Below are 24,759 nucleotides of genomic sequence, written 5' to 3'. Positions count from 1 at the left end.
TATTTGGAAAAGAAGAGCAATCTCCTACTTTTCCAAATGTTACTGACATATTCATGCAATTTAGAATTAATCACTTATTGGTAACTTCCAGTAGTTGTTGATGAATACCCAACCTTTAATACCAGTGGCTGTTTCTCAAAGCCAAGGAAGGATCCTTAAAAGGCCGTTTTTGAAGGATACTATGTCCCTGACTGTTGTCAGAGAATTGTTCCATTGTCAAGGATCCTTAAAATCATTCCAAGGACCGAGTCCTTCAAACAGAGAATTTCCAAGGATGCACATATGCATCCTTTGCTCGCAAGAAATACCCACAATCCAATGTACAGTTTGCTTTTTTGTAAAAAAAAAAAAAAAAAAAGCCCTCAATTCACTTTTAAATGTCCTGTTTCTTGCATTAATGTTACTGTATGGCATCGAAGTAAAGCTGTATGGGTAAAAGTAGCGCTAATGATATGATTATAATATAATCAAATTATATGATGAATATGATTTTATATTATATAGTGTTTATATGATGATTTGATAGCATATTAGACGGCGCTGGGTAAAAGTTGTAGAAGTTGTTGATTTCTGCCGCTGCATATATGGGCGTGACCATTCCTATGACGTAATCACGCACACGCGCCAGCCTGTTCCAAATGTGTGGTCAAGAGTTACCAGGGAGGACTCTGGCCTCGCCTCCAAGGGACCTGACTCAGAGGATCCTTCCTGCAGAGGAAGAATCCTGGACTTTGATAAACAGCTTGTGTGGCTGGGAACCATGGGGTTTTATCCTCATAAACACAGTCTCATTATTTAATAGCCATACCTCCTACCTGCCTAATGCCGGACATGGAATCTGGCCAATCAGCTTAGATTAGTGCCAAACAGTTTTTGATTTTACTAGAATCACACCAAAGTTTATAATTCTGGTTTTGAGATACCTAGTGTTATTTCTCTACAGAGAAAAGTAGACATGCATTGTGTATCACCATTGTGCTCTTACAGTCCTGACTTTTTAGGGTGTTTAAGTATCAGAGAGTCATGTTTAGGTGCTGGCGCACAAAGCCACCATCATTTTGAGTTTTATTTAAAAAGATTCTTCAACAGTGCTTACATGCTTTTAGAAACAGAAGAAAGCTGAATCTCTCGGAATGAACAGAAACTAAAAAGATGATTGTAATCATCACAGTAACTCCATTTTCATTGTTCCCTTCACCTTCCCAGAAGCCTCCTGGCTTGCCGCCCTCACTTGAGCTTGGTTTGAGTTCTTAGCTACTCACAGAGAGCGCCGTTTTCAGAGTTCATCTTTCTTCTGTGACAGCTTTGTGGCGTACTTCTCCAAAAACTTGCTGAAGCCCTCTACTGTTCTATCGTTCCCTTCGAATTTGATGGGGTCCAGCTTGCTGTTGCTCGGGGCGAGATATATCGTAGGAAAGCCTGGCGTTTTGTAGTTGTCGTATGGCACGTCATTGGCTGTGGCGTCCATCTTGGCGATAACCAGGTTCTTCTCCCCCTTATATTTCTTGCCCAAAGCCAAATAATCAGGCTCCAGTTTCTTACAATATGCACACCATGGAGCATAAAACTCAATCAAGACGTCTTTCTGGGTGTCCATGACGATATCGTCAAAGGTTTTTCCTACCACGACTTTAACTGGTCCTTTGTTGTTCTTTGGCACTGGCTGGGACTTGATGATGGGCCTCAGCTTCCCTGTGCAAGACAGACAATTTCACATATTTACTATAAAATCAAGGCTTGTTTCAGAGTTAACCTGATGTAAATTATGCTAGTTTATTTCCCAAGATAAACTCTGATCATGTAGACATATTTACACTCTGAATCAGTGCAAGTGAAAACTACAGCTGACAAAAGCTCTAATGTGCACATTTGCTACATTGCATAGATGAAACCCAATCTTAATTCCATAAACAGTATTCTATCTAGACCCTGGAGCCATATAATCCTATAACAGATGAAAAGAACCAGAATAAAATCCTCCTTCCCCACACGCACCTTTCTTAAAAGCAATCACAAAGTCTCTCAGCACTTCAGAGTCAAACTCCTCAGGCTCCATGGCATATTTTTTGCCTTCCGCCGCCATAATTCCTACATTCACTTCCTCTCCACTCTCGCTCAGACCCAGGCCCTTCAGCTCATCAGCGTAGTCTTCCTCGTCAGCAATGGCAAACGTGTACTCTGGGAAGTCTTTGGCCACTGAGAGCACCTTGGACCTCCAGAACTGTGTGGCTAAAAGACAATCCAGATGAAATTTGGTCAGTGCATTTTCAATTCTTCACAGGTGGTGTTGATGTCAGTTTCTCATGTTGACAGATGCATTTAGATTTTTCTCTTTCCTTTATAGACAGCTGCACAAACGGCACTATGGCGGCCAAATATTTAAAATAACCTGCAAAATGAGAAAGGATTTCTAAAAGAGAAAACTCACCTTTCCTGTAGTCAAAGCTGAAGTCGACCCCATAGTACACAACCACCAGGGGTCTCTTTGTGTAGCGTTTAGCATCATTACTTGGTTTTCTGTGTCCCACCAAAGGAACTGCATGTGATTTGAAAAACTCTTGCACCTCCCACACTTTTGTCCAGTCCTGCAGGATGACAGATGGAAGAGAGATCACCAACACAGTATTTCATTATAAGACTATTAACGATAGCAGAGGTGAGAGAAAGGTTCAATACTCTACACCAGGGGTTCTTAACCTTTTCAGCCCCACGACCCCCAAAATAAAGGCGCCAGAGGCCAGGGACCCCACAGTACCTGAAGGTGGTTGAACACATCCATGCACAATAAAGAATAGTCATGTGCAGACAAGGCCACCCATAAGGGGGATAAAGGGGAGAGCTGTCTGGTGCCCAGCCAAACTGGGGCCCATGGAGGTCAGCAAAATCATGGTCCGTTGTAAAGTTAAGCTGTGATATTTATATTTTATATTTAACTTTTAATATGAAAAAATAACCACTTTTATAAAAGAAACAAATATCTTCTTCAATTATTTGTGTAGTAAATAGCCCTCTTAAAAATGTAAATCCTTTCTCTTGAAAAATAATTAAAATGGGTTAAAAATTGCCGAAATAGGTTAATATTGGCAAAAAATGGTGGAAAAGTTGGTAAAATTGGATTTTAAGTAGTAGCAGAGATGTGTTACAAATGGCAAAAATGGCATATCAAGTAATGAAGTGTGGTTTAAGTTGGGAAAAATGGGTGTTAAAAAGTGGATAAAAAAGGGGCTAATAGTGTCAATAATGGATCAACAGAGGCAACATTAGGCTTAAGTGGCAAAAATTGGTTTAAAAGTGTCAGGTAGAAAAAAGAAAGTGGAAAAGGTTTCAAATTGACAAAATAGGGGTTAAATGGCTAACGTGTTAAAATTTGTGGGGGAAAATAATGAAAAGGGATTAAAATTTTGCACTATTGTTGTAAAGTGGCAACAGTGCAATTTAAAAAATATTCATAGTTTTTTCAGGGCATTTGGAGACCCCCTCTCGGTGTCTTGTGACCCCCAAGGGGGTCCTGATCCCAAGGTTGAGAACTACTATTCTACACTACAAATAAACATGTTATCTAGAATGCTAAAACTGATGTTACCTTCACTGTTAGAGTGTGTGACGCTGGCTCGTACTTGGAGCGGAACCTCTCTGGATGAAGCATCACAACCTGACCGGGTGAAGCATTCAGCAGTTTGGCCACATCAGGGCTGAACGAGTGGCGGAAGGTGAAGTCTTCCCTCAGAGCGTTACCTGACAGACAGCAATCAGGGTCACATCTACTTCATTCACAAAAAAAAACCCCACAGAGTTTCAAGGGAGAGAATGAAATCGGTCTGAGGAGATAAAGCCGGTAGCAATAGTGGCCACGATTAGATCACCTCATGAGACCCACTTTTACAAACCTGCTTTAACCCTTAGAGCTCACGTGGTACAGATCTGTGCCACAGGCACACGTCTTTGTAAATTGCTTGGTAACTTTTGACTTGTACGTCGTAGGCACTAACTTGTTTTTTCCTATGAAAGCTTTCCATTGGGCCTTTCTTATCATGTTCTCCATGCGTTCATAGCTCTTACAGAACATTTTCCAGTGAGCCCGAAACTTGGCTGACTTTCTGTGGTCTCTGAGGACGGCGTTGTCGTATACAACAAGAATGGACAAGTTTATAAAAACATTAATAACTTTTAAACCACAATTCCTGAACACTTGCTTGTTTTTCCACTAAAAGCTGACCTTTTCTTGTCGTTCGTTTGCTACCCTCAATGTCTCTGTAGCCCAAAAGGATGCTGTTCTAGGGAGTGGATTGTCTACAACTCTTTAACAGTGGTGGTCTGATGTCAGCGATCACTGTGCAACTGAAACGTTTAAGACACCCAACCAAAACTCCTGGCCTGACTGCATGCTGAGGAGTGAAATCAGGACGGACCAGACACAGAGGATTACAACTCAGGAGGGCTCAAAACGCTGCGTCATCAGCTCTACACGCGCCATAAAATGGGTAGCTCGGTTGTGATGGGAAAGCAAATCCCCTGCTCTTCCAAGTCAAACTCAGAAGAGCCGAGCCGAGCCACGTAATGGAAAAGCTTCACGAGTGACTGAGTGGGTGACTATACTTTCATAGCTGTACAGAGTTCCATCAGTGTAGCAGTAGCAACATCTAGTGGTGGTTCATGGAGCATAGTGGACCTCAGCCGACATCATGCTCTGTCTATATCGCTGTGAATACCTTAATCTGAAGCTTAATGCATCAACTTTTCAACTTCAGGCTCTTACAAAATACAATTTGCTCTGCATGAGAATCAACACAAAAGACCTGCTTACTGCACATTTTTCACCAATCAAGACACAATATTTCAGTGTAAAATGCAGTGATGAACAACAAGAAAGCCCAAAAAATATGTAGTCAAATGATTTTAATCGACCGCCTAACTGTAAGGACTGATTTCACTGTTAATGCCTAGAAATAACATATATTTTAAAAGAAAATACAAATTACTGTGTGAATTATACCAGAAATATTAATTTTAGTTTAGTTTATTTAAAAGTCTGGCTTCCACAGCTGCTGTCCAGACTATCTGGCCCTTGTACAAATGCAGTTGGTGACATCTGCTTTATGACTTTGAATTTAATTGCCATAATCACCTTTTTTAATCTTGAAGCTTTTTCTCCTTGTGCATTTATCTCTACAAATGCTTTGATTTAATTTTTTAGGTTTTATACTAAAAATTACAGAACTTTTCTTGGCTTTTGTTGTTCATTTAAAATTCTATCCTTGTATCGTTTTTTTTTTTTGTCATTACTTACATCTTCTGCTGGTCTTGTTTCATAATGTTTCTGTGTTGCTGCAGATTTTATAAATATTTTTTTGGGTGATTATGTTGCTTTGTTTTTTTTTTTGTCTCTTGTTCCCATGTCCTGCTTAATTTGATGTTGTTTGTGTTCTTATGCTTTGTTTTCATGTAAGCATTTCTTATTAAATAAGCCCTATGTAATTCCTAGATTTGAAGGTGCTTTATAAACTAAGCCATAAATAGAAATTGTAGTTGGATTGCTAATTTCAAGCTGAGTCTACTTGAAAGGCTAAATTTCTCTCTCCAGCTCATGGTACTCACAGGCCTCAATGTAGATCTCGTAGGCTGTGTCCTGTTCACCGTTAAACACACCCACAATCACAGTGTCGTCGCCATCCTTGATTAGCTCCTGCACCTGTTTTGGTGCCTGCACCTGCTTAGAGGGAGGGCCTGCCTGCTCGCCCATGTAGTCAACAATCCCTGAAGAAGAGCAACACATGAAGAAAGGGCTCAACAATGAAGACAGACCTGAAAAGGCTTGTCATGTCAGTGTTTGTCACCTTACTTACCATACTTCTCTCTGGGTCCGTTGTAGTCAAACACCTTTCCTTTCCTGAAGATCTTGAGGGTAGGATAGCCTGTGACGTCAAAGCGTGAAGCGATCTTATTCTCCACGGTGGCATCAACCTTGGCCAGAGGGATGGGAGGAGAACGCAGGCTGAGCTCTTTAGCTGCTTTCTCGTACTCTGGAGCCAATTTCTTGCAGTGTCCACACCTGAAGATGATAATGAAAAAGTAATGAACATTTTCATTTTCTGAAAGCTGCCCACACACTAGATATTTAAAGCTGAATTCTGGGCCTGATAGTCCTGATTTGAGGAATGTCACGAGTGATTTTCTATATAATTTTCCAATGTGTTGATCTTCATGAATATTTTACTGCTCAGGAGCAGTCAGTGCCTTCCTAGTCTAAGTTTGGCTCCCTCTAATAGAATATCCAATATGAGAGTGAGGAAACCAGAAGGTATTACTATCCAGATGTTGTGTACTTTTACAGCTCACAAACATGGCTTTGGATTTCTGTCATATTCTTTTTCTGAATTTTTGCTGCAAAACAGAACACATACCAAGGGGCGTAGAACTCCACCAGGATGATGTCTGCATTGTCAACGGTCTCATCAAAGTTGTCTTTTGTAAGCACAAGCGTCGCCTCAGGAGGGGGCTTCCAGTCCGGCTGAGACACCTCTTTTACTTTGGCCACGATAGCTGGAACACAGACAGTCCGTGAGTCGACCAAATGACTGTTGCACCAGTGACGTCTGGTTTCTGTCTTAAGTTATGATGTAAAGTCCACACTAAGCTCTACCTTTAAAGCAGTTAGACTGTAGCTGAAGTTGGCATTGTTTGCGTGCACCAAGGAGACATAAGGATCATCTTAACTAGTGGATTTTAACATCCAAACTAACCAAAATACTGTCACAGATTTACATTTTACCAGTTGGTGAATAGCATTTTTTTTTTTTTGCCACAGTGCTGCCTCTCAGGTCTGTCTCCTTAATTTTTCACAATGAATTATCCCTCTTCCAGGGAAACTAAAGCATGAGTCCCATTAAAGTCATTACACATTTCTAAAGTATGTAATCTATCATGGAAAGTGCACCATCAAAACAAAGCAGATGGTAAAATCCTCCTCATCCTCCAACTTATCCCACCTTTCAAAAAACATCACCATGACCACATAACTTTCACAGAAGACTAAACTTTCTAGAAGGTATGCAAAAAATGTAAGGAGTCTAGGTTTAGATAATTTCTGCTGGTGCCACACCTTAAATGTTTGTAGAGCATAAACTCCACTTTAAGTTTTAACCAGGCTACGTTTCAACTTACTCATCCCTAGTGCAGTCTTTGGTTTTAGAGGCAGAGAAGATGCTGAGACTGTCCTTACCTTTCTCCGATCTTGCTCCTTCGTAGTCGATAGGCTCCCCTTTCTTCAGGATCTTGATGGTGGGATAGCCTGACACTTCAAACCTGCCCGATATGTCGTTGGCTACCGTAGCATCAACTTTGGCTACAGGTATAGGTGGGTCATTCTCCTTAAGAGTCTGAGCGATTTTCTCATACTCCGGGGCAAACTGCTTACAGTGGCCACACCTATAAAAAGACAGAAAGATCAGAGTAACATAAAGAACAGAGGTAGGAATAGTGGATTACATTCACTCAAATAACTGTAATTGAGTAGCTTTCTTGTGTAATTGCACTTTTTAAACTTTAAAATCAGTACTTTAACTTCTACTTAAGTACTTTTACCCATGCAAGTTTTAATCAGAGTAATTCTACTTTTATTCGAGTACAATAGCCTGGCATTTTTTCTACCCCTGATAAAGAAGCTTTCAGTTATATGGATAGTGTTGGTCATCCTGTAAAATCTTTATGACCACACTTAATGTGTGGTTTTGGGCTAACAGACGTACCATGGGGCGTAAAACTCAATCAAAACTGTGTCCTTGCCCTCCATGAAAGTGTCAAAGTTGTTGTCGTTGAGAACAAGAACTCCATTCTCCTCTTTCACCTCTGTGTCATCATCATCCTCCTCCTCATCATCGCTGTCCTCTTCATCAGTCTCCACTTTCTCTTCTGCAACATCTGACAGCAAAAAAATGAAACATGAGCCGAGAAAGAGGGGCTTCACCTCCTGTTAAGTGTCTGTCACCACAAGTAGATTAAAACAAACTGTTGACATAGACATGTAGCACGTGACAGCAATCCGTATCCGGTTTCACATGAGCATGCCTCTGCTGTCAAGGTCTGTATATGTCCATATAAAGACTGTTAGACAGATGCATTTTTAACTGAAGTGTAAAGTAGTGCTATAACTCTCTGCATATATGTAACTTGGGTCTGCACAACTTCTGTTGACGTTAGCTGCCCTGCTAGCATGCTAACACAACTAGCAGTAACTCAGCTAGCTAGTTTGCATCACAATAACTTTCAGGAAAAGCACACACACTAAGTGTGGACTCAACCTAAACAGTCATATAGTCATAAAAGACAAAAAAGGTTGTTAAAAAAATTTCATTTACCATCTTCACATCTACTGACAGTCGCTAAACATGCAACGCCGAGCAGCACGATCAGGAGTAGAGCAATCTTCCTCATTGTCCAAAGATGATGCGGCCCAGTGTTAACGACGTATTCCCAGAAGTAGCCAGCTAATTAACCTAGCAAATAAGGCTGATGAATGCCATCAAAATACTATCGGCTGCACAGACGAGCCGTCCGGATCAATACTGACGTGTAGCTGGAGACGCCTCTGCCTCTTGGTTTCATACAAACTAATCACTTCTAAAAACACGCACGCCGCCTCCTTCGCCTGGAACTTGTCTGACTTGCCACGTTCTGATTGGTCCTCATCATCGGCTGTCCTCCAATCACAGCTCGCCACTCAACTATACGTTGGTGGCAGCTATTGGGTACTTCTATTTATTGTTTTGCATTGCTGTGAACGTGCCACTAACTACAGATAGAGTAAGAACGTAGTGTTGTGTATTTTTGTACAATATTGTCCACTTGTGTTTTCTTAATAAGATTTTAAACATTAAATCTCCAACACTATCCTCGTTTTAGAGTTTAAGAACTTGATTATTAAATGTTTAGAAAGAAAATCTCATTAAAAGAAAATATTTTGAGGGTAAATTTGCGCACTGCATATCAGAAATAGTCGCAGAAACCTCTTAGAATATGTAAAACTGACCAAAATCCTTTTTAAACAACTGCTCCAAGTAGAAATATACAACACAAATGCATCAGTTCCTAACCTGGGGTCCAGTACACAACTGTCGTACTCTAGTAAAAGCAAAAATGTACTTAGGTAGAAGTACTGGTCTGTAAATCTATTCAAGAAAAGTGAATTTAAAGTTTACTTTAAGTACTGAGTTGCTGCTGATGAGTTGTACAGTAAAATAACTCCTCACTGGCAAGAACAAAAGAATAGATCTCCAACCATGTTGTTCAGGCAAAGCCACACGTTTATAATAAAGTAAAATACACAGCAAGATTGGCAGTGTTGATCAAACTAATATATAGTTAATTCAACACTTCAAAAGTGCATATATTGGCCCACAAATTTTAAAGTGTTAAATATTTTGCAATATGATAGAACTGTAGTTACTCTTTAAATCTGTAGCAAGGTGGATCTCCTCCGGTAAGGACAAAGCAGTGAGTTAACCTCATAGAAGGGCAATGCAAACTGATGAAAAAATGCACTATTATTCCTTAGGAGCACCTAAAATCCCAATGGGAACTCCAGCTGGCCATGGTGCAAATGTGTCCTACATCAATAGCAACAAAATCCACCAGAAACATGAGCAAAAGAACCCTATTAGGTATTCTGGGACTTTCTGTTTTTTCCTCAGTTAGCTTTTTATTAAACCTTTATTTAACCAGGTTAGTCCCTTTGAGATTAAACATTTCTTTTTCAAGGGAGACCTGGCCAAGAATGGCAGCAATACAAGCTTTAATGGTTAGTGGACATGGGATTTTCTCATGGACCACAAAGATTCACAAAGACACAACAAACAGAACCAATGGACCTGATGAAAATCCGAAAATCAAAGCAATCAGTCAATTCGTCCTGTCCAAATAAATGCATAAAAGCTCCTGAAAAAAAATCACATAGGCCAATCCTAACAAATGTCACCTTCAGTGGGACTGTTCTGTTTGTATGAATGAATCTCCAGGCTCCCCATGTACTAATACTTCCACCAGTACTTCTGTATGATTGGTCTGAGTTTTACTTAACCAGCGGCGGCCATCTTTTTCAGTCCTCTGATCAAATGACTTCTCTGGAACATTATATGGACAAACTGTGACCAGGGATGCTGACTTGAAAGAGGACCCAGAGTTTTTTGCCTTTAAGTAAGTCTGCAGCTGTCTGTCTTTTGGGTCTTCCTCTGTTTTTGTTGCAGGTTCAACAGTGCTGGGGAAGAGACTGTCTTCTCTTTGGCTTCTCTGTTGCTTCAGCTCAGGCTTGGACCTTGTAGTTTATTTGAAGCAGAAAAACAAGGGGATATTTATCATCTTATCCATTTTTTTAAGTTAAGTATTCACAGTATGTAGCCTTTAAAAACACAAATAAATACCTGAGCAGGTGAGATAGCAGGGCTATCCTGTGGCTGCTGACATCTGTGTGATCATTCAGCATTGAATATTTTGTTAGGAAAGGTCCCACAGAGTCCTGCAACAGCAGAGATGGAAAAAGTACAAAACTACCTTACTCCAATAAAAGTAGTCATGCTGCTTAAAATTTACTGAAGTAGAAGTTAAAGTAATGATTTAAAGTGTTCTCAAAAAGGTAAAATTACCCAAAAAGCTGCTCAATTACAGTAATCTGAATAAATGTCATTAGTTACTTTCCACCCCAGTGTAACACTCACACAGTGTTTAAACATCCTCAACAAAATAAGATACTGTTTGTTTAGGAATTAGTGCATTTTAAGGATATTAAATGAAGCTAGTTTACCTGTGTGTCCAGGTAGAGAGGCTCTTGTATGGGTGAGGAGTACGGGCTGTCCTCCTTGTAGCAGTGGGCTTTGGGTGGCAGTGTGTGGTGCAGACTGTCTGAGAGGGTGTTCAGTTTAAACAACAGCTCATCTAATACGTTTTCAAACTCCTCAAAGTGATACATCTAAAAAAAAAAAAAAAAAAAAACAACAACAACAAAGTTATTTACCTCTAAAATTCTACAATAATAACTGAGTAGAGCGATGTGCATCTATTGAGAAAGTGTGGTTAGCTGGAACTGAATAAAAGGTATACAACCACATCAATGAACAACCTGCCTATAGTCTCAATTTTTCACACAGGTATTTAAAATGCTACATGGTTACTTTAAGGGTCCTTAAAGGTCACATATTATGCAAAATAGACATTTCTAACAAAAATATGTGCCCCTGGCCTGTCCACAATCCCTCCAAGAATCAGCAACATTTAAAGCATGGGTCTCAAACTCGCGCCCCGGGCCAATTGTGGCAGACAGGAAGATATTTTGTGGCCCCCCACTTGACATCAAAGTGTAGTGTTAGTGCAGCCTGCGCCTTTTACGCACACACACAACAGCCTCAGTTACAAAAATCAACCAGTTTCTGCTGCCAATTAACAACACTGCAGCTTTAAAGCCAACAAAAAGCTCAATTCATATTATATCCATAATATGAAGAAGCACTGAGAGATAAGAAAAAGATTTCAAAATAAGTACCTTAATCCCCAAACGCATTTAATTAACACACTGCAGACAAAAAAACACGCCGTTTTGATGTCTTCATAATAAAACAATCTTCCAGTTGTTATGGTTGAGGGCAAGGGTATCAAAGAGTTTTGCTTGGTCCTGGGCTCAGGTTCTGTCTGAGTTTATTGCCAGCAGTACCAGGTTGCTGGTCTGAGAGTCTCTGCTGTTGTTCCTCAACTCATTCTTTAAATGACGCTGACATTAGGGGCCTGCAATCACAGCTCACTGATGTGACAGGATGGGTCAGAGATATGGATAGGAGTTTAAATAAGTCTATAAAGGCATCCAGAGGTTTTTGCCTTGTTCAACCCCTGAGTGGGATTAAAACAGCTGCACTCAGGATGACAAAGGATTAGTAGTTGTCCGTCAGCCACAAGCGCAGACATTGTATCTCGTTTTGGTGAGCGACTCAGTTCAATCTCAAGACTGATTTAATCCCTCATTATAATAATCTGTAATGCCAAACTAACATCAACTAATTTTATTTACATTCGATTTAATTTTATGTCAACAAGAAGTGAAATTATGGTCTTGATCACTTAAGTTTAAATGGGACACCGTTTATAAATCCTGTGGCATATTTAACTCCAGGTCTCATCAAATGGTATAAATTTCTCTCATAACAATAAAAACAATACTTTAAAAATTAACATTCAATCCTAATCTGGAAACAGGCTGTCCTATGACATGAGAGGTCAGCATGTTGTTTAGTCTTGATGCAGCGCTAAAATGCATCCAAAATGGCTCACGGAGATGCTCAAGTTCATCACGCATGCAGGGATGTCAGGGGGATTCAGATAGAACAAACATGCAGAAGAATGACTGTAGGGCTCATAGCTCTATAAACTATAGAATAACTATGAAGATGAATCTCCGCAGGATACTGTCTCTCTCTCTCTCCTTCCCTCCCTCCTTCCTCTCTCTCATTCTCCTCTCTGGACTTTGTGCACTGATCCCAGGTAAGGGAAAATAGGGCTCAGATCAGGTTTTGTGAACAGGTTCCTGTTTTAAAGCCTTAAACAGTCATGCTGAATGTATGTTTAATGAATAATCCAGTCTTGTAAATTCATCATCAGTGGATTCTCAAAACATTAAAATCTGTAAAAATTGTCATATATTACAAGGTCAACATATTTTCGCCTGACCTGTTTAGATTTACTGCAAGTAAATTCTCTTTCTAAAGTAGCTAATTAACCCTTTAGTGTGTAAACAAGCAGCACTCATTAAATGGTACCTGCATCTAATATTGGATTATTTCTCTTCATAAACATTACAGCAGCCTCTATATCAGTCGTTGGTCGTATTGAGATTGCTAAAAAATTGTTCGGCCCACAGGCAAATCCAGCCCCCTACCCTGTTGTGTTTGAGACCCCTGTGGCTTTAAATTTTAAAGCCAAAGACTGAAACAGAGGGATTTTTAGACATGCAAAAGTCTAATACTGGAGTGTTTTTTTAGCAACAAACTTCACAGACATGTGTCAGGGACCTCTGAGACCAATATAAACTTATCTTAAAATGGTAAAATATGTCACCTTTAACATTTTTTTTTGTGAGAAAAAAGTATTTTAAAGAATTTTAGCTAACTTGACTGAGAAGCCTTTTCCTTACCCTCCTTTCCATTTGATTTTCAGTCCATGCACCTCCTCGTGCATGTCCAATAAGCTCAGAGACTCTCTGTCTAATGAAATTAATCAATTCTGTTATTGTAAAAACATTGTTCCTGGATTGAGATGCCTTGGCACATCTAACCAATGATGACACAACTCCTAGAGTCTGCAAAAAAGACAAAACATGTTACAACACAATAATAAAAGGTGACAGGCTGTTTCACTCATGTTATGACTTAATATAAGCAAAAACAGGCTAACAGTCGGAACAATTCAGCCACTATCTTGTAAGAAGTTTTAGTATGAATGTACCCCAGCTGTCCACACAATAGAGAACAGATAGAGAAGTCCTTTGTAGAGTAGATCACGTCCAGAGAGGAGGAGGACTTTCGCTGCTTTTTGACTGAGGTAATGACAAAGCAGAGTCAGAGTTGATGGAGAGAGTAAACCAGAGGCTGTGGGGGTTTGGACAAGTAGAGGATTCCCAACACAGGACAGCGCCACCATCAGGATGAGACCTGAAATCTAGGAGAGAAGAGGGAAAGCATTAACACCCTTTCTGTAAGAACTAAAGGAGAATAACTGCAGACATTTGAGGCAGATACAACCTTACACAAAGATCTTAGAAAGTTGCTTAAAGAGAGAAAAGGCCTTAATAATAATAACATCAGCATAACATATGCAGGCAGGACACTGTATCTACAGAAACATTTAAATGAGCGTGTAAATCAGGTAAAAGCAATATGTAAGAAAGGCAACAGCATGCATAATAATGTTTCAGTGCTAAATAAATAATTTAACATGGTATTATTACATTTCCCAGCATCTTTTTAATTTTGTCTAAAATTATCAAAATTGAATTGCAGGTGATCTGGATGAAAAATGCCGGTACCATAGGCCAGAGAAGTCTGGAAAGAGTGCGAGTCAGGAGAGTAGCACATGTGGCAAACATCCTAATTGCCCTTAGCCCAGTCACACACTTCAGGGTGAGGAGAAAGAGTAAAAGTCCATGCAGACTGCAGATAGTCTGCAAACACAAAACATTTCCTCATCACTGTGAGTCATTTGAGTCATTAGAGTCATCAGAGAGAGCCATTCTGTATTTAATGAGGGCTTGCAAAACAAAAACTACCACCCATCACATTATGTCTTCCTAAGAAAGTGTTAACTGTGCTGTAAAGTTAAATGTTATGATTTAATATTCTTCTACTGATAGTGACATAATCTCTCAAAACACATGAAATTCAGCAGGACAGGGAGTGACCAGCTCAACATCAAATATTTGTTTTCCTGTCTTCTCCTTTTCTCACTTGTTCACAGGTTGCCAGGAGGTCAACGTCAATGTGCCCTCTGTCGTTACGTCTCTGAAGCAGCTTTACGACATCCAAAGCAATACCAGAGTGATGGATGTGATAAGTGTAATAAAACATGGTCACTATCAGCAAACTGACCTGTGGAAAAGAGCCAGACACAGACAGGAAGAGGTGTTTTTAGAAGCATAAACAGGTACAATAAATTTTGAGAAATCAATATCATGCTGTTTGCATGACCTCAAAAATGCTTTTTCTATGAGGTAACTTCACAGCGGTGTTAGTTTAAGAGCTGATGTTTACTTTAACCTTTCAGAGAGGTCAGTGTGATCTTGTTTGCATCATTTGTCTCATGAGTGAATATTATTTTTCCTGTGCATTTGTGCATATTCACTGGGCTCACCTCTAGCCAGTTGCAGGGTGTTCTCCAGTACTCCATCAGCCCTTGCTCCCCCACAGCAAAAACTTGATCATAGAGTTGCAGCAAAGATAAGAAAAGGAAGAGCAGCTAGAGGAGGAAAAACACAAGTGTTGTGTCTTTTTGATACATTTTTAATTCTAGACCTTTCTTGTTCTTGAGATTAAATGTTGGGGATAAACATTTAAAGATTTTTACCTGGCACACCATAACAACATAGTCCCACACAGTGGGAGTGTGATACACCCTGACAGACTGGACTCTGGCAGAAGGCAGAAGGACCCCTGTAGGGCTTTGCTCAGTAAGCATTGTCACACTGGTGAATAAGTTGGCTGCAGAGCTGAACAAAGTGAAGTGGACTTTCACAGCCACCGTCCGCCTGTCCAGCCAGTCACTTAAACGCAGCAGCCTCAGTCTGGACTCAGCCTCAGACCTGCAGGAGTGCACAGACAAAAACAGAACAATGGTAATGAGGATTTAACAATTGTGAGACTGCAAACATCACTTTCAGATCACTCAAACAATCACTTCCATTGAGTGCATGTGTTTCTCACTTTCTGTGACCTAAGCCAACTGAAGTACTTTGTCCAGAGTTGCAGACCAGCAGACCACATTTCCTTGGAGGCGATGCCTGAGGACCAAAGACGCTGCAGTGTGGGTGAGTGGATGCGCTGCTTCCAGACATGAATAAATGACACTCCGGCGCAAGCGTCACCTGAGTGGTAATACAAATTACAAAAGCAGTCAGAAAACACATTTAGAACACACTTCTCAACCAAACAAAACTCTTTCAGACAGATATATCTTCAATAAACAAGCAGCACATCTTAGTCTTATGTTTGAGATAAATGAATAAATTTCTCAATGCAAGAAACTTTAAACCTCCCCAATAAGACATACAGTATATTACAACGATATTCCTATGGCTTTCTCTCATGTTTGTTAAACAGCACCCTCTACAGGTAGACTAATGTAAAATACAGCAGTGGAAAAAATGTCTCAAATTAAAAGCATGCCTGTTATTGCAAGATTATTGCAGATAATTACTTTGATTATTTATAACTTTTATTCAACAACACTCTCATCATACATTTTAATACTTAAATACAAACTGGATCTACAGTTTTACTTGGAGGAGAAGGCTCTGCTCAAAAGATGCTCCCTGGGTTAGTCAGCAGCGTGCTTTACAGGAAGCGCATGGCTAAGAACCCCCATATAAATAGATACACTTATGCCAATGCATACTGAATACAGTAAAATAAATTCAAAAGCAATTAATCTATAGTGGCGTGAATCTGAATATCAGGCTGCAATAAAGAAGGAGGCTGGGGTGGAGAAGGTTAAGCGTTGCCTGCAGCAGTGTACGACCACATTATCCTGCATGAACTAATGTCAAGCTTCATTTCCTGTCCAAAACACAGAATATTGTCATCATTACTGAAAGCTGTCGCTGACATTTGTTTTCACTGTTAATTGTGATACCACTTTCCTCCTCAGTCACCTTTTGTGACAATCCGACATGAAAAGGATTTCTTCAGATTTCAGTCAATTTAATAAAGATTTTAAAATAAAACTAGAACTACTGTCTGGAGGTTATACAACATAAGGCTATTAAATAATGACACTGCACTTATGACGATTAAACCACATGGTTCACAGTCACACTGAGTTTTATTTTAAAGCTTGGGTATTCACACTCAACTGCTGTAAGTTTCCAATAAGAGATGTCTTTAGTGCACTGCTCACTACTGACTGAAGAGCGCGTGTTTTTGCTAAGGCATCTGAAAATGTAAAAGTTCAGCAATACATTAACTTGAATTTTTTTGGTGAAACTGAACAAAACAGCAGCTGAATCTTTTGGTATATTAACTGAGGTGTGTGGGGAACACTGCATGTCACAGTCACGTGTGTTTGAATGGCACAAAAGATTTTATGAAGGCAAAGAGGATGTCCAAGACCATGAACGTTATGGGTGCCAATGCACATCAGAAATTTCTGAAAAATAATTGAGAAGTATAAGAATGAGAGCAGATTTGGTCTCCATTGATAAAGTTCGACAAATTTTTCATGAAAATTTGAACATGACAAAAATGTGCCAAAGTTGTCCAAAAACCTCTGACTGTTGATTAAAAGGAAAAACACAAGCAAATCTGTTGAGACATTATGGAACATAATGGAGGAAACCCAGACTTTTTAGGAGTGATTGCATGCGATGAAACTTGGATCTTCCAACATGATCCTGAGACAAAACAGCAGTCAATGCATGAAAACACCATCGTCACCAAGGATGAAGAAAGCACAACAAAGCAAGTCCAAATTCAAGGCCATGTTGGTTGTTTCCTTTACATTAAAGGGGACATATTACGCAAAAATCCCTTTTTCAGGCTTTTCTAACACAAATATGTGTCCCTGGCCTGTCCACAATCCTCTCAAGTACCAGAAAAATTCATCCATCCATTCTCTCCCCCCTTCTCTTTCTCCACCTTCCAGCTGTTACATCTAGTGACCTCACCAGGGGCCTAAGCACCCACCCCCAGGTTTGGTTGGCCCTCCCCCACTTGGAGGAAAATTCTGCCATCCTCTACTGATCCTCTCAGCTACCAGCTGAGATGCTGGATAGATCAGTGGGTTACCCTGCTAACTATGGTCTGGGAGATTGATGGTTCAAATCTCTGTCCAAACTTAGGAAAAAGACACTGACAAATGTTTATGTTCATTAAGATGGTATTATAGCATTAGTCTTATTTAAGCACCATACGTTTTATGAGACAAAGGTTAGAATTCCTTCTTTTGCTTACCTTGGACTCTTCCACCTTCCACAGGATCGGCTCTCCAATCAAAATCTGTGATTGCTGAAAGACATCAAATAATTGAGCAGTGAGAAAAGTGAAAGCAGATTAAAAAGAAAAACACATTTACAATCTGTGGGTTATCAAGCCTTAATATATGTTAAAGGTTGATTATCCTCAGGTTATGAAACACTGCAGAGATTTTTAGCTTACTTCAGTTGTAGTTGATGCATTCTTGTAGAGTAAAGGAAGTAGACTGGTCTGTGCCCACTCCCACCAGTCATCAAATTTTTGTACGGACATAAATAAATTATCATGGCCCCTGTGGAAAGACTGTGTCAATCAGACAGCAACAGAAACTCAAAGATAGCTGTGTGTATGCAAATGTCACCTCACAAACTTCTCTCTGACAGCTTTATTAAGCTGATAATAATCAGCTGTCAGTGAGCCGCCATAATTTATGCACAGCATCAGGAAAAGCATGAAGAAACAGATGGAAAAATCCCTGAAACACAAGAAGAAAGGATTATTCCTTAGAAGGATTTCACACACACAGGTGAATACATGCACAAACTCACACCTGAGGGTTTTGCAGATAAGAGCCTCTCTTCTTTTCTTCCAGCAGGCTTTCCTCAGTTCTGCTCGTGTCGGCGGATGTGTGTGACGGAGGAACCGTGTACGCCGGCGAGCTCCAAGCAGCTGTCAATCAAAGATAAGAGACTATATGTTTAATCAGAGAACAATAGAAGAGATGAAAATCAAAAAGGAGTAGAATCTATCACCTTATTAACGTTTGAGCATCTCCTCTCGAGAAAGACCGTTTTCCAGAATTGATCATCTGGCTGATTAGCAGCAACAAGGCTCCACAGTTTTGAAACCTCTCTCTTCTGTTCTGTTACTCGGGAGAAACAATGAAAGTCTGCTCTGTTTCTGTGGCAAAATGAGACAGCCACAGCTACCGTGATTATCTAAAAAAAACAGCATGTTTTCCACATGAAATGCAAAGAGTTAGTTTTGAATTGTCTTGATTTTCTAGGAAATCAAACATGCATGAATTCAATTTTTTTCACACATTATAAAACAGGCATATATTAAATTACCACAGCTGGCTGAATGAGAAAGATACAAGACATCAGGGAGAAGAAAAGAGAATGAATCCAAAGAAGAACCTCGCTGCTGCGGAACCTAAAACACACAAAACTTTAAGGCTGAGATACAATATAACTAAACTAATAACCAGGCTTTTATTTACTTCCAACTATAGAATGACCCTGCCTCTATTTAGAGCAGGTACAAAACAAGCTGTAATAATCAAGATTAGAATTAAAGAGAAGTCTTGAAATGTTTCCTTTTTTTACGTGATGAATTGAGAGAACATACAGCCCCTATAAAAAAATGTTCACCCCCTTTTATTGATTTTATAAATCAGTCATGGTCAATCAAATTTAGCTTCTTTGACCAAAAAATGTACAAAAATCCCTCTGAAATGTCAAAATGAAAACTGATTTCTACAAAGTAATGTCAATTAAATAAAAATATGTAATGTAAAATAAGTGACCGCGTAAATATTCACCACCTTTAGTTCATTATTAAGCACATGTACCTTTGGCTGCAATCACAGCACTGAGTTTGTGTGGATAGGTCTCAATTTCTTCCTGCAAAACTGCTCAAGCTCTGTCAGGTTGCACAGGGAATTATGTGTGAACAGCCCTTTTCAAGTCCAACCACTAATTCCCTATTGGATTGAGGTCTGGGCTTTGACTCTTCTACACATCTGTATAGCTTCCTCTGTATGCTTCAGCTCGTTGTCTGACTGGAAAATGACTCTTCTCCCAAGCTGTGTTTCTCTTGCAGACTGAATAAGATTGTCCTCCAGAATTTTCATATATTTTGCTGAATTCATTTTTCTCTCTACCTTTACAAGCCTTCCATGGCCAGCTGTTGAGAAGCATGCTGCCACCACCGTGCTCCACAGTGGGGATGGTGTGATTGTGGTGATGTCAGTGTTTGGCATCTTGTCTGATGGTCAAAAAGCTTCATTTTGGTCTCAGCAGACCAAAGAACTTTCTTCCTCTTGACCATGGAGTCTCCCACATGCCTTTTGGTGAACTCTAGTCCAGATTGAATCTGAGTTTCCTTCAACAGTGGCTTTCTCTTTGCCACTCTCCCATAAAGCTTTGACTGGTGAAGAACCCAGCCAACAGTTGTTGTCTGCAGAGTCTCTCCCATCTCAGCTGCTGAAGCTTGGAACTCCTTCAGAGTAGTTACAGGTGTCTCGGTGGTGTATCTCACTAGTCTCCTTCTTGCACGCTCAGTCAGTTTATGAGGACAGCCTGATCTAGGCAGATTTACACATGTGCCATATTTCTTCCATTTCTCAATGATGGATTTAACTGAACTCTGGGGGATGTTCAGAGCCTAGGATTTTTTTGTATCCATCCCCTGACTTATACTTTTCAATAAGCTTTTCTCTGAGTCTTGGAGAGTTCTGTTGTCTTCATGGTGTAATGGTAGCCATGAATACCAATTAACCAGTGACTGGACCTTCCGGACACATGTGTCTTTATACTAAAATCACTGAGACACATTCACTGCACTCAGGTGATCCCTGTTTCACTAACTGTGAGACTTCTAGCACTAGCCGTCTGGACCTCTGTTGAATTACATCAGTCATCAGTAAATATTTATGCAGCTATTTTACCTGACATATTTTTGTCTGTTGACATTATTTTGTAGAAATCTGTTTTCACTTTGACATTAAAGAGTTTTTTGTCAAAAACTGCAAGTTATATTGACCATGATTGATTTATAAAATCAATAAAATGGTAAAACCTCCAAGCAGTGAATACATTCTACAGACACTGTATGCAAGTCAAACATTTTGAATGAAATTTTTTTCATGCTATTCTTATTTTTTAACTGATATTTATTGCTTCAAATCTAATTTTTCATATATTTCAACAATAATTCTTTGAATATTAGGTATACCTCTTTCCCACTACTGCAGACAGCACCAGGCAGCAGAAAGACAACAGTAGACACAGTGGCCAGACCAGATAATGACTCCACTGAGATACTGGTGTGAATCCTCTTCTCATCAGCCGGTCGGCGATGTAGTGGCATGTGCTGGACTGTGAGACCTGGTAATGGCTGCCCTCCTCTTTTCCTTGGGAGTGAATAACTTCACCTTGGTCACTCAGGCAGGACAAAAGAGCTTTTTGGGTTTCATGAAACCTGCTGCTTTCACTGAAAAGATTTAACTCTTTTCCCTGAAGTGCTTGGCCAGCACTGTCCCCCTCATTAAATGGTGAGAAATTTTGAAGAGCTAATTCTACAGTCTCATGTAGAAAACTATAATCCTTTCTTAAGGACACGTCTGATTGGATTGCAGGTTCTTTGTTAGTGTTTTTATTTTCCACTGTTGTAGGAGATACTGATGGTCGGTCTGTGCCCTAAAACCCAACAAGAAGGATCAGGAAAGGAGGAAAATTACTGTGAAATCAAAGAGAATTGGAAAAAAGAGAGAGGATGGAAACACACTGATGCTGCAGGTGTTACCTGGTGTTTGCTCCTCCACACTTCATGAGTGCACCGTTGAAGACTGCTCCAGAACAGATGTGGCTCAAATACACTATCAGCCACTGAAAGAGCATCTGTGAGGAGAAAAACAACGAAGAAATGATGAAGAAATATGTGGCTAAATGGAGGCAATCTCTCCCATATAAAAGGTGAGAAAAACACTAGCATACTGCTGAATGTCGAGTCTTTTTCTGTTGTGTTTTTCAACACAGAGGGATGAGGAAAAAGAGAAGAAACCTGGTGCAGAATAATTTTGTAAACATTTTAAATGGGAAAGTTTAACTATTCTTTAAAGATCCAGAAGACTCGGGCAGATTAGAAATAAATGGATAAAATACATTAAGCCAAATTTGAGCAGACTTTGCATGACTCCATATACTTTCCATATTTCCGACCTTTGTACAAGTGTATATTTTCTTTTTATCATATTTTAATTTCTATAAGGCAGTTAACTGTATCAAAAGCTGACAGACTGAAGATCCATGTATTCACAAGCCACTTGTTAGTAAGTTTAAACATGAATCTATGGGTTGAGGATTTTACTGTAGTTGTTTGTATAGTCTGAACCTTCAAGCATGTATAACCTGTATTTTTCTGGAAGTGAGGATATAAGACTGAAACTTAGAAAAAGTTAAATTAACACAGAAGTTTGATATGCCTTGTTAAAACTCACTGTAAAAAATGGAGTTGTCTTTTTGGGCCTTAGAATTTTATATGCCAATCAGTATACATTAACAACAATAGATGAAGCCACTTCAGTGAAGGTGCTGCTCACTTCTGAGGCCAGCTGTAGTAGCAAGGAGAAGACACCAGGGGGAGACATCGCAACTGTCAGAACAACTTGGCTCCAAAAGGACAGTTAAGGCTGGCCACACACCCAGGGATCCATTCAAATAGTCCTTTTTGCTTAGGAAAGGCTCCTAACTGAGTGAAACGACCAGGACGTATTTTAGTTTCAGCCATGATAAAGGCTGTTGGAATTCTCTAACTGATAAGGAAAGACGCTTCATTACTTCCTTAACTATCTCATTTAGCCCAGGAAACACTGGACCATCCTTTACCAAAGGAGAGATGAAAAGACAACCCACAATTCTTTGCATCAGCTTCAATTAAAGCAACACACCTGTTGACTGCTCATCAAAACAAACTATCGATATGACCTTAACTTTACTAGCAGTGATCCAAATAATAATTTTCACTGTCAAACTGATGATTTGTACGATAAACGGGAGAAAAAAGGTTGAAAAGAGGAATATTACAGACATCACAACTATATCGTCCCACATATAACTAGCCAATTTCTCTTCTTTTCCATTTTTTATCCCAACAGTAAGTCAGTCAGTCAGTCAGTATTTCAAACAGCATTTGTTTTGCTGTTTTGAAAAATTTAAGTCAGTGTGATTAAAGTTTATAGATCACACCCATTTCAAGTCATAAAGCTGGCATATTTCCAAATTTCTCATCATATTTGGGAAAGAAAGATGAGAAAAATCTGTAACCATTAAACGTTTTTTATTTACGGTTTATAGTGCTTCTTACACAACGAGCTGAAAGAAAGACAAAAACCAGAATAGACTAATAGAACTGTCAGAAATGAGAGAATTAAGGAAAGAATGGATAGGTAGGAGATAAAACAAAACTATTTAATACTGATGAAAATAAAAGGACTTTCTGCTGTTCTAGATGTTCACAGTCACAGTGCCTTGCCCTGGCTATATAAAAATGAGCTCAGATTTATCACCAAGGTTTTCACATTTCATTCTCTGCACTAAACACAAATTTTGCAAATTTTGCAAATTTTGTAGTCCATCAATGTTAAATTGTAGTTTTTATGCAAATAAGACATGTCACGTCTGTTACATCCACCTAGGGGAAAGTGCAGTCGTATTCCCTCATCACCACCGTTCTCATTTCATATCCTCCTTTTCCCTTTTCCTTTCAATTTGAAAATTAAAATACATTAACAGAAATGCTTTTAGATTTTCCAAAAATGAATGAATTTTTTGACTCATAAATAAAATTAAAATTCAGCTACCCAATTTTCATTTTCATCTTTAAACATGCAATTTTCCTAACATAATTCAATTGAAAAAGGAAAGGATGTTTTCTTTTTAATTTGCAGAGAATGATCTGCTAAATAGCTCTCCTTACTCAAATAGTAAATGCATCATTATAAATGCTTTTTCATTTTCACACTGTGTGTGCATCTTTTGAATCAAAAATGAAAAGAATATTCAATCTAATTTGCCAGTTAGTTTCTGTCTTCACTTTGCTCTATGTTTGACATCATTCAAATGAAAAAAGACATTTATTTTTCCATTTTCTGAAAGTGCACTGCTTAATTGCCCTCTTTATTAAATTAAAAGGCAATACCAGAAATGCTTTTTCATTTTCAAAACATGCTCACATTTTGTGACTCATAAATAAAACAATAATGCAATCTTTCCCTTTGTATTTACATTTCACTTCTCATTTCGCATATTCCTTATCGTCGTTCAAAGGAAAAGCCCAAATGATTTTGCTTTCCCTTTCCCCACTGGCACTGCTCTGAAACTCTCATAAATCTCAACAACTAGAAAAAGAAAAAGAAATGTGGATGCTGCAGGTCACATTTTTTAATCCCAGTCTGGCTATGCTACGCATTGAGTACGGTAGGTGGCGATGTGCATCGCTATTCAACCCTGCTGCTAGGCTGCCATCAAGAGTTCCAGACTTGGGTAAATGTAGTTATTCTCAGAAACTTTAAACTGTATGTAGGTTAAATTGTGTCCTTCTGCAAAGGCTTTTAATCTTTCATTTTTTAACTTTCTATTTAACTTTTGGTTATAGTATTAATATAAATTGTGGATTTAAGTATGATTCTAAATGTAGTAAGGGTTTAACTTCTGTGTAGAAATTTGTGTAAATTTTGTTTTTACCCTTCTTGGTTTATTTGGACTAATAAAGGAATATCTTATTGTTCTTATCGTAAATTTTAACCAGAGTAACTGTACTTTTACTCGAGTACAGTGGCTGTGTACGTTTTCCACCTCTGCTCACAATAAGGATCATCTTAAATGAAATACAGTATTTTATGTAAAAATACTGAAAAGGCATGCAGGAAGACAAGAGTAGAAGATGAAACAGGTAAAAATCTAAAGGAAAAAAAAATCAGATGTTTTATGAAAACAGAGGGTATTTATTCCCACCCTTAATTTCATTTTCTATTCCCAAAAAGAGAAAATCTGTTTTAAATCTGATTTTATTAACTGTTTTTATAGCTCACCTCCATGAAAGATCTTTTCAGAGGTTGTGTCTTTTATGTACTGGACTTCCAATCCTGCAATTTTGACATCACGCAGCCGGAACAGGAAGGATAATAATGCTCCAATAGGTAACACAGCCACCACACTTAATAATCCTGTTGTCACGGATACAGCCGATACACCAATGATGCCCACCTCCAACAGCAACTGTAGCAAGGAATCAGGAACCAAGGCATTGTGGGTAATGCATTTTC

The 24,759-nt window shown here is 39.1% G+C and overlaps 2 protein-coding genes across 2 annotated transcripts in view; both read right to left on the bottom strand.

Annotated features, from left to right (window-relative positions):
* Positions 1-1,036: 1,036 nt before the first annotated feature.
* Positions 1,037-8,639, bottom strand: pdia4 (protein disulfide isomerase family A, member 4). The gene is made up of 10 exons (XM_041813598.1): positions 8,355-8,639; positions 7,746-7,917; positions 7,220-7,425; positions 6,402-6,540; positions 5,844-6,049; positions 5,596-5,754; positions 3,584-3,735; positions 2,429-2,585; positions 1,996-2,229; positions 1,037-1,692 (listed from the first exon to the last, which is right to left on the bottom strand). Exons 1-10 carry the CDS (start codon positions 8,428-8,430, stop codon positions 1,277-1,279), a joined length of 1,917 nt encoding a protein of 638 aa, XP_041669532.1. The 5' UTR covers positions 8,431-8,639; the 3' UTR covers positions 1,037-1,276.
* Positions 8,640-9,972: 1,333 nt separating this feature from the next.
* LOC121527674 (polycystic kidney disease 1 like 1) overlaps positions 9,973-24,759 on the bottom strand; it is a 48,656-nt gene continuing 33,869 nt past the window's right edge. The window contains 19 exon segments of the mRNA XM_041814701.1: positions 9,973-10,306; positions 10,413-10,507; positions 10,793-10,957; positions 13,166-13,330; positions 13,477-13,689; positions 14,057-14,191; positions 14,475-14,615; positions 14,878-14,982; positions 15,091-15,325; positions 15,447-15,607; positions 17,691-17,744; positions 17,895-18,003; positions 18,073-18,186; positions 18,262-18,380; positions 18,464-18,573; positions 18,782-18,815; positions 18,818-18,866; positions 20,670-20,847; positions 24,526-24,712. Of these exon segments, the coding sequence (XP_041670635.1) occupies positions 9,973-10,306; positions 10,413-10,507; positions 10,793-10,957; positions 13,166-13,330; positions 13,477-13,689; positions 14,057-14,191; positions 14,475-14,615; positions 14,878-14,982; positions 15,091-15,325; positions 15,447-15,607; positions 17,691-17,744; positions 17,895-18,003; positions 18,073-18,186; positions 18,262-18,380; positions 18,464-18,573; positions 18,782-18,815; positions 18,818-18,866; positions 20,670-20,847; positions 24,526-24,712 (2,703 nt within the window).

Source organism: Cheilinus undulatus, linkage group 19 (genome assembly GCF_018320785.1).
Source record: "Cheilinus undulatus linkage group 19, ASM1832078v1, whole genome shotgun sequence".
Taxonomy (NCBI): Eukaryota; Metazoa; Chordata; class Actinopteri; order Labriformes; family Labridae; genus Cheilinus; species Cheilinus undulatus.
This window is presented reverse-complemented; position numbering and strand designations above follow the sequence as displayed.